Source organism: Sturnira hondurensis, unplaced genomic scaffold, assembly GCF_014824575.4.
Source record: "Sturnira hondurensis isolate 20B ecotype Veracruz unplaced genomic scaffold, ASM1482457v3 Scaffold0012467, whole genome shotgun sequence".
Classification (NCBI taxonomy): Eukaryota; Metazoa; Chordata; class Mammalia; order Chiroptera; family Phyllostomidae; genus Sturnira; species Sturnira hondurensis.
This window is the reverse complement of record NW_028085098.1, coordinates 1234406-1249959: the sequence shown is the minus strand read 5'-3', so window position 1 is coordinate 1249959 and position 15554 is coordinate 1234406. Positions and strand designations below refer to the sequence as shown.

Sequence of the window (15554 nt, the reverse complement as noted above, 5' to 3'; positions counted from 1 at the left end):
ACAAAATGACCCTGTGTGGACTGCACTCAGAATACCTCAGTGTATACAGTTTACACAGCACTCCCGACGATGGCCGAGGGCGGGGTGCCTGCTGAGGGAACTCTCCTCCCCTCCCCGACTGCACACTCGTCTGAGCTTCCTCTCCCTGCCACCCAGGAGCTCCTGCTTACTTGGTTATTGTTCCATCTATATCAGAAATGATGATCTTGTCATTCCAGTTCCATAAGTAAATGGTCCCTGCACAGCGGCAGGTACCTTGATACTGGGTTGTAATACTAAACACAACATCATTTGGACCATCCTGAAGCTTCAGTTTTGCCTTTATAAAAAGTAGAAGAATAAAAAAACCATTAAGGGCAAAATTTTAAAAATTGATGGAATTACATGCAACAATCAAAAGTTACATTTTCCAATAATATGTAGTCACTGAAAGATTGCCTAAAACATAATGTGAAGTGAAAAGGAACATAATCTCCAAAATGTATAAACATATGTATGTGTGTATGAATAATGAGAAGAAATACATTAATATAATAACTGAAATATAAAAACATTAGCTGGAAACACAGTTTGGAAAAGAGTCTGAATGTTTAAAAAACACAAGGGTGTTGGCCACGCTACCACAGGCCTGGCCCAGGGCTGCGCACGCGGCTTGCTGACTGGGCTCGGCCTAGGGAGCCGCTGCCTGAACAACTTTGGGGTTCCAAGACACTTTTCTGATCCCCCAAGCAAAAAACCTCTCTGCTCCTCCGCATACCTAAAACTGGGGACATAGCAAAACCATTTCACAATGAAAACAGGTGAAAAGCCAGGGAGTGAAAACAAACAGGAAAGAGGAAATTGTGTCTAAATAAGAAAACATTATTTCTCTGTTACTGCGGCTCTCAAGAGACAGTGTGCGACCCAGTGATGAGCTAGCTGTGTAAGAATCGTGGGGAAGCAAGTTAAAAATACAGATTCCTCAGCTCAATCCCGGAAACTGAGGTGGGAGGTTAGGGGCAGTGGAGGAAGTTATGTACTAGGTTCCCCAGATGATCCTGGTGGTCCCCAGAGGTGCACATTTATGTGAGCGTTTGTATTACCACCGTGCTGTGTGTGTAAAGCTTGGGATCGAGTGGACAAAGGAGGCAGCCAATGTACACCGTTACTAAGCTAACCTGACTAGACCCACGTGAACACACACTACTCACGATCTGGTCTGAGGAGAGGCGGAGAGACTTCTTGTAAGAGGTTGTGCTGCTGTGGATCGGGGGCTCCATAGGGATGGGGTCCATCTTGATCGACTCCTCAATCTCCTGGGACCCTTCATCACTGGACGAGTCATCCTCTGCCGGCCTATTCAACATCAACCCAGTCACTGAAAAGGCAGTAAGCTGTCTGATACGAGCTTTGCATTTTAGGATTAAGGGAAGAAAGAGAACCTCATTCCACTCTAGAAATGGGAACAGTTTTTCCCTCTGCGGCTCTCCCACATCCTGCTTCCCTGTCTGAATGTTCCCTTCGTGAAGGGGCAATGCCGCCGTCCCCCTCCCTCTCAGGATTGGTGAGGGGTTACTTTCTGGCTACGACGGGACGTTTTCTGCTACGACCAATGAGTGCTAGTTGTTGAAGGAGATGTGTACATTTCAAAAGGTAAGAAAAAGAAAAGATAATTGCTCCTGTTTGTTTAAAAAACTAACAAGAAAGATTTTCTACACTCTGGTTAAGAGAAGAGGGAAAAGAGCAGGAAGAGTCTACTGTCACATGGACTACTCAACTGAAAAGGAGAGGGCGGAGGAAAGACGGGACTGGGGAAAGCACACACGGGCAGAGAGACAGGGTACGCGGCGGCCCTTCCTCTAAGGGCCAGCCAACCGAATGTCCAAAGGGTGCTACTTCTTCCACGGATGAGTCAGAGAGATTCTCTTCATTGTCTTCCCCTTTGTGTCTTCTAGGAAGTCAGGGAGCAAGGCCACCAAGGACAGTGGATCTTAGGGCTCCTGAATGCTCCCCCTTCCCAAAGGCCTACATTTATTCCACAGGCATCTGATTCCATGGCTCCGTGATGGGAGGAGCAGTAATATATATATTTACTCTTCAAAATAAGTATTCTTTAGAAAAGCAGAAGTTATTTCCTACCTGAGTGGTACAAACAAGCCACTTATTCATGTATGACTATGGGAGAAAGATATTTCTGACTAAGAATTAAACAGAACTGCCAAAATCAACTTGAATGCAATGACAAAAGCAGGAGTGGCTTAAATGCTGTGAGCTTGGAGGAAGAACAGGATGCCCACCTGCCACTGGCTGGCTCCTTTGTACTTGATGGAAGGTCACTGGTGGGCGGCACCTCAGATTTCCCTTCCTTAGCCTCCGGCAGCTAAAAAAGCAAGATAATAGTGGTAAAGTGCAGCTTTGCCTCTTACTGATGAAGACTCATTAATGGTCCTTGCCAGGAATGAACAAAACTGCTTTCTGAATCCACAGCTTTAAAATGCTCAAGAAACAGACTTTCCCTAGTTTGAGCCAAAGGACAGAAACCTGAGACAGAAGTCACATATTGCTACACAAAAGCTGTCACTACAAAGCCCAAAGGAAAAAATTTAAAAGACCACCATTTCGAGTCACAAACTATAACACAAGTGGTCCACATTCATTAGGTCCACAGCAGAAACACCAGGATTACAGAAGTGACTGATGTCACAGTCTCCTGTGCAGGAGGGTAACAAGCTCTTGCTCCATCTGGAAGGTACTGCAGCCAAGTGGAAAGAACATAGGTATTAGAGCTGAACTCAAGGTCAAACCTAGCTCCGTCCCTTACCAGTCAAAGCACTTCACCTCTTCATGCCCCGGTTTCCTTACCTGTACACAATGGGAACTCAAACATCTTATACTTTTTGGCTATTGTAAAGGAAAAGGGGTAATATATGTAAAGTAACTAGGTTGGTACCTGCACATAGCAACTGTTTGAAATTGGTGACTATTATAGTAAAAGAGTGTTATATAGCCCAAATGGACTTTTTGGGAGGCTTGGCAAAGAGTTTTTTTAATAAATAGAAGATTCACTTCTTTTTGCCTCATGGAAAGATACCCCCAAGTTAGTTACCTGTTTGGTCATGCTTTCTCTTTTACGCCAAAACCACCAGCGACCGGATTTCTTTGGCATCTTATCTTTGACCCAGGACTCGACTGTGGCCTAGAAACAATCAACTTGGGGTCAGTCTGGCAATCTGTCTGTCACAAAGTATCTGACTACCTTCTACCACTGGCCTACAGAACAGTGCTTTATCATGAAGTATGAGCCATGATCTCCATACCCCCCACACTCTCGAGTTTTTAACACGTGAGAGATGAACAGTGCCCTCTTTCCTGGGCAGCCTGGCTTCCTGGCAGATCTGTGGTATGAGACCCAGTGGTCCGACTACACAGGAGCTGACAGGTGGGCTGCTCTCATGTCTCTATGCTGGGAAAATGTGGCTGTGGCTCTCCTGAGTTCTAAGGACCAGGTAGGCCAATGATGTCTTCTTGCAGGACAGATGCAAAGCAACCTTCAGGTCTACAAAATTAAGTTTATTAGCTACAATTTGACTAAACACACTGATGTTATGCTTCTGGTAGCAACATCACCCTTTTCTTCCTGGTTTTTTCCATATTCATGAAAGGAAATTTTTTTCATTCATTCTACATTTAACAATTAGTAAAATCTCTCAACTTTTACACACACTCAGAAACTAGTAAAAATGACTAACGTGACAGCCCAGCTAATTTCCTAGATTTTGGGCATAAGACCATTTGAGTGAGCTCATAGAACTCTTTGAATCATTTATAGTATTAAATAAAACTTTGAAGAGTACCCAGTTCAAAAACATGCACATATAGATTTTTCTAAGTACTATATGCTATAGATACCTTTGAAAAGGCAACAAATGTCAGATTACCCCACCTTAGGCAAACTCTTCTGGAACACTTGCAAGCTAAGGATCATGGGAGCAGCCAAAGCCCAGTTATAGTAACTGTCAGAAACAAAAATTGTGTAAAATCATTACACAGAATGAGGAATGAGGGAGAATGGGGTAGGGAGGGAGGGAAAAAAGAGGTATGAAGAAGGGAGGAGAAAAAGAAATAACATAAAATTTCTTATTCTTTTCAGTAAAAAGATGATCAGCTACTCTTTTTTTGTCACATAAATAGTCTTTGCTTATAGTCAAACTTCTCTGAACAGAGAAGAAGAAAAATCTACCAAACAGAATAACATTTCAATACCTCACTTAAAAATGAAGCTGAAGCTTCATTGTGAACTTATTGACCATTAGCTCATTTATACAAAATGACATATTCTGTAGCAAGAAAAACTGTGTAATAGTTAAAAAGAGCACTTGGAAAAAAGCCCTGCAAGAGTATTTAACAACTGCAAAAGCAAGAATATTTACCGGTTATATATCCGTATTACAAGGTTAGGATTGTCTATAAGTCCAGGGTTTTCTGCAAATTCATGGTAAGTAATGATATGCTCCATGAATTTTTCTGCAATATAAAATAATAATAATTATATAAATTCCCAAGTGAGATTTTCATAATACTCTCTGTATTAAAAAGGCTAGAACATAAAATATTTCCTTTAAAAAAGCCCTTAAAATAAAATAAATGAAGTTTTCCCCCAAGACAAGAAAGAATACTTCTGCCCTGGCTGGTGTAGCTCAGTGGACTGAGCGCGGGCCTGTGAACCAGACCACCGCAGTTCGATTCCCAGTCAGGGCACATGCCTGGGTTGCAGGCCAGTTCCCAGCAGGGGACTCACAAGAGGCAACCATACATTGATATTTCTCTCCCTCTCTCCTTCCCTTCCCCTCTAGAGATAAATAAATAAAATCTTAAAAAGAGAAAGAAAGAATACTTCTATCCTTTCCCTCTTCTACCACTCCTCCCCCAGGTAAAAATTAAAAAACAGGAGAAACATGATACGCCAGAGACTTAGAAAAATAAATTTACAGGTATGGCCAGACAGAGAGGGAAACACACAGACACACACAGAAACACACTCTACAACTAATGAAAATTGAAAGTTTCATTCTTATTAAAAAGACAAACTCTTTACTGGGTAGGCAACTGCATAACTGAGGAATCTTGATGGGGGTCTTACAGATTGAAGTACATGCTACATTAGACAAAAAAAACCCAAAACATTTTACACTGCTTGGAGAAAAAAGCACACATCAAAATTTGGCTTTGGGTCTGTCAAGAAATAAATCCCAAGTTCCTGCAGAATGAATGAGGTTTTTGCATAAATTTTTGTACCCTGTTCTTAAACCTGCACTGTAGCTGATCTATGCTAACAGAAATTTTCCTCCTGGTAATTTGTATATTACTTACTTTTACCTGCCATTTCTGCCTGCTCTGAAAACAAAATCTGCCTTTTACACAGTGTAAATTTTATAGTTTAGATAAATTGTGAATTTTCCATTCCCCACTCCTTATATTTTTTTCAGGGAAGGCTTATGAGGATTACAACAATGTGACCTATTTAATTTTGTTCCTGGAAAAAACCACTGGCCATAACACACTCTTAATTTCTTGCAAGAAATAAAAAATGAATGGAATTAAGAGATGGGGAAAAAAAGAGGTATACTGAGCACTCTAAAAAAAATATATTTAGGCTACACAGTTTAGGCTCAGGTACACCCAGTCTGCCACATACAGGCCTTCAGATTCACTGAGGATAATGGAAGACAAAAGATGATGCTAGTCATGGAAAGAAAATCTTTCCTCAGAGGAAAATCAAAGGCCACCGGCCACCATTTATCTACTCAGTGAACAATCGATTTTTGACAGCGTAAAACCCTGCGTTCATATTCAAGGCTCAGTGCTTTCCAGGAGGGAAGATGGGCCTCAGTCCCACAGATATTTCAACAACTTTATAGATGAGAAAACTGACTCGGCCCAAGCTGACCCCGGCTGCTCAGCAAACAGGGCAGCCCAAGCAAGACCTCTCACTCTCCTAATGTGAAGTGAGAGCCTTCAAGGCACACTTCCTCGCCTAAGCCATTTATGTGAAATGTAATCCCATATGAGGGGTTTTAAGTGAGGGGCTAAAGGTCTTACATTAAAAAGAGATACCTGTTACCTGCTCAAGATCATTAAAGAATTTAATTCCTGAAATGGCTCAACGGCAGGTTTTCAATCAAAGGATGACCAGGCTGCTTTTTTTCAAAGTGAAGATACAGCATGATGGCCCAGCGTACCTTTAGAAATTTCTCCATTCTCACTGAGGCCCCCACAGAGGGAGAGGGTGACGTCGGGCAAGTCCATGGCAGAATCCGAGAGGCACTCAGTGCCACTATCAGCAGCTGCACTTCCCACGGACTGTGGGGACTGGGAGCCAGAGAGCGTGTCAGACTCGGGCCACTGCCTGGAGCCAGGATCTGATTCACTGCAGGCAGGGGACAGGGAGAAAAGGATCTGCTTTATTACAACTTCTTGTATTCCTAGCTGACTACATGGTTCTCTGAGGGCTTAAACCAAATAACCAATCCCCTTTAAAAAGCAACAGACTGATCTATAATCAGACACAGCTTTTCTCATAGCTGAATCACGTCATAATGAAATTGAAAATAACCTACCAGCACCACTAAGGAATTAACCGTGAATACAGTAAATGTCACAGAACTTGCTCTAAGTTATTCACAATAATACAAACATTTCAACCACAACCTTTCTGATCCTAATTAAAGGAGGAAAAGAGTTTTAAGCATTTATTTATATTTCTGTGATGAAAATGACAGGGTAATTAAGAAAAATCTGATTTTGGAAACCTTTCATCCTAACTTCCTAGAAAATGCTGTGTACTATACATATCCTATAGAAAACTACCATAGTCAAAGGCTGTATTATTTTTTAAAACAAGGCTTTTCTAAATTCATCTGTTACTCCACAAAATAAAACACAGATACTATGTAAGAGAAAATTCTCAGGAGGAAATGTATTGAAATAAACTCAAAATGGACTGTTAGAGTAAGGGCCAGAAATAAATGAGGATATTCAATATTTTCACTTTTCTAGATGATAAGGCACAGAAGTCAGGTTTTCAGAAGGTAATTCTAAAAAAAACTTGGTAATACAACAAAAATTTGAGAGAAAAAAGAACAAGGAAACAACACCTTAAAGTTTCTTAGTCATGAATGCTTAAATGCTCTATACCCTTTGAGTGAATAATGTCACATTTATTGTTCTAGAATTTTCAAATTCTTTTCTTTTATTCAGAAATGTGGCCAATATATGCAATCCACTGTAGTTGTAAGATCTTCAGAAAAGAGACGTCAAATCTGAGCAGCAGATGGCAGCAGAGTACATATTTATCATTAACTAGAAAGTTTTAAAAGCTAGTTTTGCATTTGAACCAACAGAAGATTCAGGCTTTTGGAAATGTTCTGTCTTAACAGCAATGTACAGCCATATTATAATACTGAAGTTAACTCAGAATGTTCTCTTCACTGCAAATGGTGAAAAAGCCAAAGCCCATACAAGGCAGGAAAGCCTACTGCTATGCTGGGGCTAAGGTAAAAACACCAAGAGCGTTTCCTCTCTATCATGAGCACACAGCTAGATCCCTTTATAATTAATTAGGTGCAGCCACCTAACCAGATGACTAAGTCATGGATGTGTACAGAAGGGGTGGGCTTCGCCCTTCCAAGCCTGGCACCTGAACATTATCCCATGTGATCCTCTCTCCTTTCCCTGTTGAGGCCCTAAAGGAAAGGTGGGACATGGTGGAATCTCAAGATGGAAGGGGTTTGTGCTCCTTAATCGCTGTGTGCAAGGCCTCCCATCAAACAGCAGCATGGGAATACACTTGACCCTTGAACAACATGGGTATGAACTATGCAGATACACTCATACATTGACTTTTCCCAATAGACAGTCAGCCCTCCATACCCCTGGGTTTCACATCCATGGATTCAACCAACCATGGATTAAAAACAGTATGTTCTGGGGGTCTGGGGAGCTGACTGCACTGTTCTACACCATCTTATAGAAGGGACTTGGGCATCTGCACATTTTGGCATCTGCAGATTCTGGGATCTGTGTTATGTCTCAGAATTGACTCCCTGTGGAGGGATGACTGTAGTTAAGTTTTTGGGAAGTTAAAGTTGTATGTGGATTTTCAACTGCATGAGGGGCAGTCCCCCTAACTCCCCCTCAGTGTTCAAGAGTCAACTGTATTACCACATGGGGTAAGCCACTGAGGTCTTGAGTTTTATCAGAGCAGCTGGTGCACTCTAATCACTACAGAGAAGACACCATCTGACTCTACACATCACCAATCCACAGGATGATGTGATTTAAAGTTTAACGATAAATACTGGATAGTTAGACAATGATCACAATTGTAACAAAACACATGTTTATAAGCATTACAAGAATTTCACTATGTTTACGTATGTATAAAATTTCTCAAGAAATAATCTGTTCATGAGGTAAGAAGCTTACCTGGTGATTAGCAATGATCCTAAACAGTAAAATTATAACAGTGCACAGTAGGGTCCCATTGCTTTAGTCACTTTTCCTACCTTTTAAAAGGAAAACTAAGAGATTTATCTTAGGACTCCAATATAAGTAAATGATCAAGGGCTGAAAAGTCTGGAAAAAAAAGGAGCAGTTTGTTTTCTCACCTTAAAATTTAAAATATTACTTTAAATGAAGTAAATATTTGAGACACAAACTTAGGCAGGTAGAAGGAGTTTAAAGACCTCCTAAAAATAGCTATAAAAAATTTAAATACCTTCGTATCAATCCCATCTTACTATTTTAAATAAAAATGTTTTCAAACAATTAAAAGTTATTTAATTATGCATCCTATGTTTAAGTGTATTCAAGTCATACTTTCCATGGGGAAAATTGTTTTCTTTGTAATCAGAGTATATTGAAATGGAATTTCTCTAAGAATGAAAATGAGCTTGGAAAAATAGTACAAGTATATCCTATCTGAGGTTTTAGAGTCATTCAAGAGGAAGATTGTGAGGGCAAGGAGAGAGGAACAAGAGGTGAGAGTTCTAAGGAATGTTCTCATTACAGACCATCTGGAATGGCGCCTCACCATACCCAGGCTTGACTTCAGAAAAAGCCTGGGAGCTCAGACTCATTGAGGGAGTGAAGGCATTTTTTGTTAAAATATTTTTCAATACAGTTGTATTACCTTTAAAACACGTAAGAAATGAGACAAATGCTGGTGAATTTTCTTAAGCATGCTGAGTTTGCATTAATGACTATAACAGCGCTAATCTGAAGCTGTATCCATTGGCATAAAACACACTTATGTAGGTTTAACTAGTGTACTTCTTTTGGTGCATTAAAAATGTTTTCATAAAAACAGGTGTTAGTTTCAAATCACTGCAGTTGAAACAACATGCACAATTTCTGAATCTTCTAAATCTGAAGCAATCATCTAATATAGCTAAAGGACATCATCTTGCTTCTTTTTCTCAAAATGTTTTGCTCTAGAAATAGCTAAACTATTCACCCTTCAATATACAAGGAATACACTACCTTTTAGGGAAATAGAGAGCTGCAACTTCAGGTTCTAGAGCCTTTAAGTCATCTAGATAAATATCATCAGGTCCCTGGTGTTGGCTTCTCTTGTGGACACCTGTTTTTTTAATAAGAAAAACACATCAGAGATAAGAACTTAGTTATTCTTCATTTACAACTCTGCAAGAACACAAAAGTTTGCAAAAACGGACCATGATTTGAATTGGGCTTTATTTTTAAAAGTGCAAAACAACCTTTTCACTTGTGCTGGTTCTCACACATCTATGCCAACAGAAGTGAAATCCAGTGTTACACACAGAACAGCTGCTCAAGAAACATATACTGATATATCCATTCTTTCATTTGTTGTTACATGACTAATCCTAGCCCCTAAAAATAATTTATATTTGATCAAGTATTTTTTTATAATTATAGTACAATCAAGCATGACCAAACTTGATAAAATCACTGGTATTAAGAAAGAAGACATTATTCTAAACACATGAAGAAAAGGTTGGGGAACAGGACATCCACATGGTGCTAAAACATTACTTTCTAATTGCACAAGGACAAAAATCCTTTACAACAAATAAATTTGGCCCACAATACCATAAATAAGTGATTACATTTAACATCACTAATAGTGAGACATTATGAGATATACTATTAAATACTCAATATACCCCATAAAGTAATCTTCAATTCAAAAATAAACAATATGTAACCCAAATCTAATTAAGCCTCTAGTTCTGTATTATTGACTACAGTAACCATCACATAATATTTGAAACACTGAAATAATTTCCCATCTAAGTTTGGAGTACCCGATGTCAAATTTAAAAAGATTACCTTTCTTCTTTGACGGCGAGTCTACTTTAGCTGCTGGTTTGGACTCCGAGGGAGCCTCCACTAACAATGGGTTAGGAAGGTGGTCTGCACCGAACACAGACGAAACCTGGGGCTCAAGGGGAGGCTCGAGAAGTTCTGCAGCGCAAGCCGCATCGCTCATCTGCTTACACGGGGCTCTTGGTTTGGGTTTCACTACGGTACAGACCGTTTCTCCCACGGACGCATCCTTCTCAACTTCACTTATGAGGTGGTCCTCACTAGGAATTACCCGAAAATGTGTATTTTCTGATGGTGTAATTGTAGCTGTCCTAGGATGATGGTCAGATCTCTCTCTTTTGCTCACCTAAAAAAATTGAATTGTTTAAAAATTAAACTACTTTCAAAGGTGTTTTGGTTTAGTTGATTTCTTTAGCTGGATGCAGGTAAATGTACTCATTTTATTTAAACACCACATTCAGTAAATACATTATTTTGTATGTGTAAAATATTTCATAATTAAAAGTAGGAAAAACTAGTAACTGTATTTTGTTCAGTATCATATTTACAAAAGTTATATTTATAATTGTTCTATGAAGAGTTCAACACTGGAGAAGACTAAGGAAATAAATGATTTTTAAGATACTAAGGGGGAGAACATTCATTTTCAGGGAGAAAACTTGAATGCTTCAGGAAAGTTAAGCCCTGCTTTGACTCTCTCCAGGCTCTGTTAAAACAATGTAAGATGTTAAGTTATAATGTTGTACATGTGAAACCCATGTTATAAATGTTATCTCAACTTAAAAAGAAAGTAAAAGTGAACAGTGAAGTCTTAAATGCAATCACACGTAAAAGCAAAACGTGTATTTTAAAAAAACTAGAGGTCTCAAATATTTTCTCTTCAGACAGAGAAATATAAACACCATATGATTTCACTTATATGTGTAACCTAAAAATTAAATGAACAAAGAAAATGAAACAGGAACAAACTCATAGATACAGAAAACAAACTGATGGCCACCAAAGGGAGGAGGTTGGGGGACTGGGCAGAAAAGGGGAAGGGACTTGAGAAGTACAAAATGCCAGTTATAAAAAAAGTCATGGGGATGTAATGTACAGCACAGAGAATAGAGTCAATAATATTTTAATAACTAGTATGGTGACCGATGAATAGAGTTACTGTATTGGTCCCTTTATAAGGTACATATAAATGTTCACTATGTTGTACACCTAAAACTAGCATATAATGAATATCAACTATAAAGTAATTTTAAAAAAATTAAAGTTGGGTTAATTCATACACACAAATAAAATATCAACTGTAAAGTAAGTTTAAAAAAACTTAAAGCTGGGTTAATTCATACACACAAAATAAAATAAAAAGTATCAATATATGAATAAATAAATAAGACGTGTTATCTTTCCAATTCTTTCTTCTCTCATTATAAGTTGTCAAAAAACAGCTTTCACAATCGTTCTTGTTTAAAATTTCAGTGTGAAAATTTTAGTTTCTTTTAGGTACCTTTAAAATTTTCTTTACTATAATGTTAATTAACAATCAACATTACTGACTAAATAGAAACACAGAAAATAATGCTAGATGCCTTTTGTTGTAAACAGTGCAAACTTGAAACAGAGAAAAACGTTATCTTTGAATTGACTTATGTGACCACATGAGGGCACTAGCATCATTATGTTCAGATGGGCTGGGTCAGATAATTACCCCTTATTCACAAAGAACACACGCTGTAGGCAAGTAAACCCTAGTACCTTGGTGGACTCTGGGAACCCGCCCCACGTCCACTCCATGTGCGACTCAGACCTGAGCAGGCTCTCGGTGGGTTTCACCTCCAGCTCCGAATCGCTCTTTGGGCATGCTGCTGGGGAATACGGGCTGCAAACACAGGACAAAGAAATGAAATGACTTTGAAGTTGAGAACTTCAGTGTTGCTGAGCTAGACAGATTGAAAGGAATGTTAAGTTTGAACTTAGCAACTGTATCCTGCAGATATATTCTACTACAGAAAATGTTATTGCTTCTTCTTGAGTTTTTTAGTAATAATAGAAACAACAGTAACTAGTATCTTATGGTGGATTTGCTGGGTCCTCTGCAAACATTTTCTGTGCGTCATCCCATTTAATTCTCATGAAAAATAAGAAAGGCAATTTTACAACAGAGGAAATGCACGGAAAGATGGATTAAATTAACACTACTATGTTGTGGACCACTCTACCTGGTTTTAGGAATTGTATCTCGATCCCTCTGGCTAAGGGTGAGGGACAACCTTTGGAATGTGAGCAGCAGGAGACAAAGCTTGTCTCTGGTAGCAAACACTGCCTCAGTTCCTGTCCCTGACCCCAAAGCATGGTGGAAGTCAATGCCGGGTAAGACCCCTCACAGCAGGTGGGGGGGGGGGGGCAACCTAAGCCAGACTTGATCACTTGGGAGGCCTTCATGGAAGGACTGGTGGTGGGGGGCAGCTACAACAAAAAACAATGGACCTCCCTCCCCACTTTATCAAAGCCTGAGTCCCCATGTTCTCTGGGAGAAGCACTTCCTGGCTCTAATCCCCTTAAGCCTGAATACCTGTTAGGAAGAGGTGCAGCTCCTTGCCTTGCTAGAGCATGTCCTGGGGAAAAATCTGGCACGGAAAAGACTTGCTGATAAACCTGTGAAATCTGCTCTGCTAAGAGTGCTTTCATTCATATGATAAGGGTCTGAGAGGAAATGAGTATGTCTCCCAAAGTTTCTGCAACTCTCTTCCTGACAGACACTGACTCAGACTCTGAAGCCCTCAGATATCTTTGAAATGTTATCTACTGTTTGATCCTTGCCGCCCTGTATTCCTGTGTGTTACAACCCAATAAAAGGCTATGGAGCAGAGGGCTCGGGGCCTTTTTCTCCTTGGAGAGACTGGCCGCTGCTGGCCCTTGTCTCCCCTGAGAAACTGGCCACAGCTCACTCCTCCTCCCTAAGCAGATCCGTCATGACTCGGCCATTGTTCACTTTCGTCTGTGGCACTTGGGGAGGGACTTGCAAGAGAGGTCGCCCCCACACTACTACACGAGGGAAACTGCACTTGAACACAGAAAAAAGTCTGACTACCTGTTTCTTCATGATGTTATCTACAGTACAGTTAGTTAATAGTTGACACTAAAAGATTAGAACTTAAGAACTGATGTACAGTGGCCAACACAGTGAGAGTAAGTTAGATTGAGGTTAGGAACACAGCAATTATTGAAAGAAAAAGTCCACATTCATATTTGAAGCATACATTCAGTGTCTCACAGTATGAAAGTAATGGGACATACCATTACTGTCCAATAACAGGAAGTTATTTAATATATCTTTCCTTTAAAAAACTGAGAAATTTTGAAAATACTTACTTGTCCAAAGGGGACCAATCTCCATCGGATAAGGGGTAATGATCTCCAGAATGGAAGACCAGAGGCTCTTTATATTCTTCTTCCTTTAAGGAAGCATTTGAAGACCCTCTGTGACAGGGAAAGAAAAGAAAGGCAAGCACAATGACACTACGTCAGCTTTAAAAATCCCCCAAATCCACTGACATATCATCATCTAAACCATACGGCCAAATGATTAATATTAACCCTATTACAAGGAAAATGTGATGGAGAGGAGGGATTCACTGATGTCACCCACCATACTCTGCTACTTCACTGTGGGATAAACGGGGGGGGGGGGGGGGGGTGTGATTAAAAATTCTTTTTTACTTCTTTTAGGGATAACTAATTGAAAGGGCAGAAGAAACCTGAGGATTTATGTATACTGCATTCAATCTTTACAAATCTGAGTTAATATTCTATTCTAGACATTAGGTAACTAAAAATCTGGAATTCAGTAACTTGCCTGAAGTAAAAACAGCTAGTAAGCCGCTGGATCCAAAACACGCAAGCCCTTGTTCTTTCTACTATCCGCCCCCCTCCCCCCGCTGTGTATTACAACAAATGTAAGAATATCAGCTGAAGAGCTACGGCTCAAAAATTTAAAAATACGCTAAAAACTCTTAACAACCAGAACTTATTTTCTCTGTTTGGTTCAAGCATTACCTGAGAACTTTCTTTTCACTGATGATCTACATGATGTGGGGATGCGAAGATGATATAAAAATACAACTGACGTTCTTAAAATTCATACACAGACTTTGATGGCTGACCTAATGCTAGTAAGGTTTTAATTTACTTTACCTTTTGGGTTTCTTGAAATCGCAGAGTTAACACAACTAACTTGCCACATAACCTTAAAACATCCCTCAGAAGCACTGCCCCTGTTTTCCATTTTTAGTTGGAAATTTATCACTTGTTCTATTTCACAAAGTCATTGTGAGATTAATGTGGTGTGTCATGTTGAAAAGTGTAAAGAAATGTACAAAAATGAAAAAGTGTAAGACATTGTAAGTGTACACGTTTAATAGCATCTTATAGAAAATTCAATGTTGTACCAGAATATTAAAGATAAGATGAGATCTATCATTTAACTTGCTAGACTAAAAATAGGTCTATAAACTAGTTTATTAATTTTAATGTTATCTTTCTTCTTAGAGGGAGGCATAGGTAGATACACTTTGCCTTCTCCTCCTCCTCACAGAATATTACCTTTCTTCCTTTATATCTTAATTTAATGTGTTCTGCTTTACCACTAACTCTGGCATGTGACAGTTTTTCCACATAGCAATGCCTTCTAATTCAAGGTTTTCCTACTCTCATCTTCTTTTGCTCAGAAGAATTATACTCTAGTATCCACCCTCATTCAAGGGGAGAAAAACAGTGGAACCTTGGTACTTGCAAATTCATTCCAGAACTTGTGACAAGTGCCCAAACTGAAGAGTACTGAACCACTATGGGGTGCTGTCCTGACTCATGCAAGGCCTAGCACGTGCAATAAGTCCTGAGCAAGCACCAAGTGCTGAAACATTTTTTCCTTGTCAAAATGAGGTCAATACAGAGTCTGATGAGTTCTGAAGCCAAAGAATACTGAGATATGACTGTACTGGGAAAAGGCAGACATCTAGGTAAAAATACTCTATTTATTAAGAAATAAAAAGGTAAAAGCTGAAAGGGAAAAATCAGATGCTTATGAACCATCCGTATTTCTCAAATTTAAAAGGACAGTACATCCTGGCCTATCAATATTCATATATGTGTATGTGAAAATGGTTTGAAAAGAACAGTGTAAAAGCCCCCACACATTTTAATAAAATATACTT

At 39.4% G+C, this 15554-nt stretch overlaps 1 protein-coding gene across 3 annotated transcripts in view; it reads right to left on the bottom strand.

The window, feature by feature from the left end:
* LPIN2 (lipin 2) overlaps positions 1 to 15554 on the bottom strand; it is a 95119-nt gene that overhangs the window by 6260 nt on the left and 73305 nt on the right. For all 3 annotated transcript variants that reach the window (XM_037060709.1, XM_037060708.1, XM_037060707.1), the window contains exons 5-15: positions 13714 to 13821; positions 12097 to 12220; positions 10351 to 10693; positions 9520 to 9619; positions 6219 to 6406; positions 4410 to 4503; positions 3923 to 3992; positions 3086 to 3175; positions 2277 to 2359; positions 1191 to 1335; positions 171 to 319 (exon numbers count right to left, since the gene is read on the bottom strand). In XM_037060709.1, coding sequence (XP_036916604.1) covers positions 171 to 319; positions 1191 to 1335; positions 2277 to 2359; positions 3086 to 3175; positions 3923 to 3992; positions 4410 to 4503; positions 6219 to 6406; positions 9520 to 9619; positions 10351 to 10693; positions 12097 to 12220; positions 13714 to 13821 — 1494 coding nt within the window. The remainder of the gene's footprint in view (positions 1 to 170; positions 320 to 1190; positions 1336 to 2276; positions 2360 to 3085; positions 3176 to 3922; positions 3993 to 4409; positions 4504 to 6218; positions 6407 to 9519; positions 9620 to 10350; positions 10694 to 12096; positions 12221 to 13713; positions 13822 to 15554) is intronic.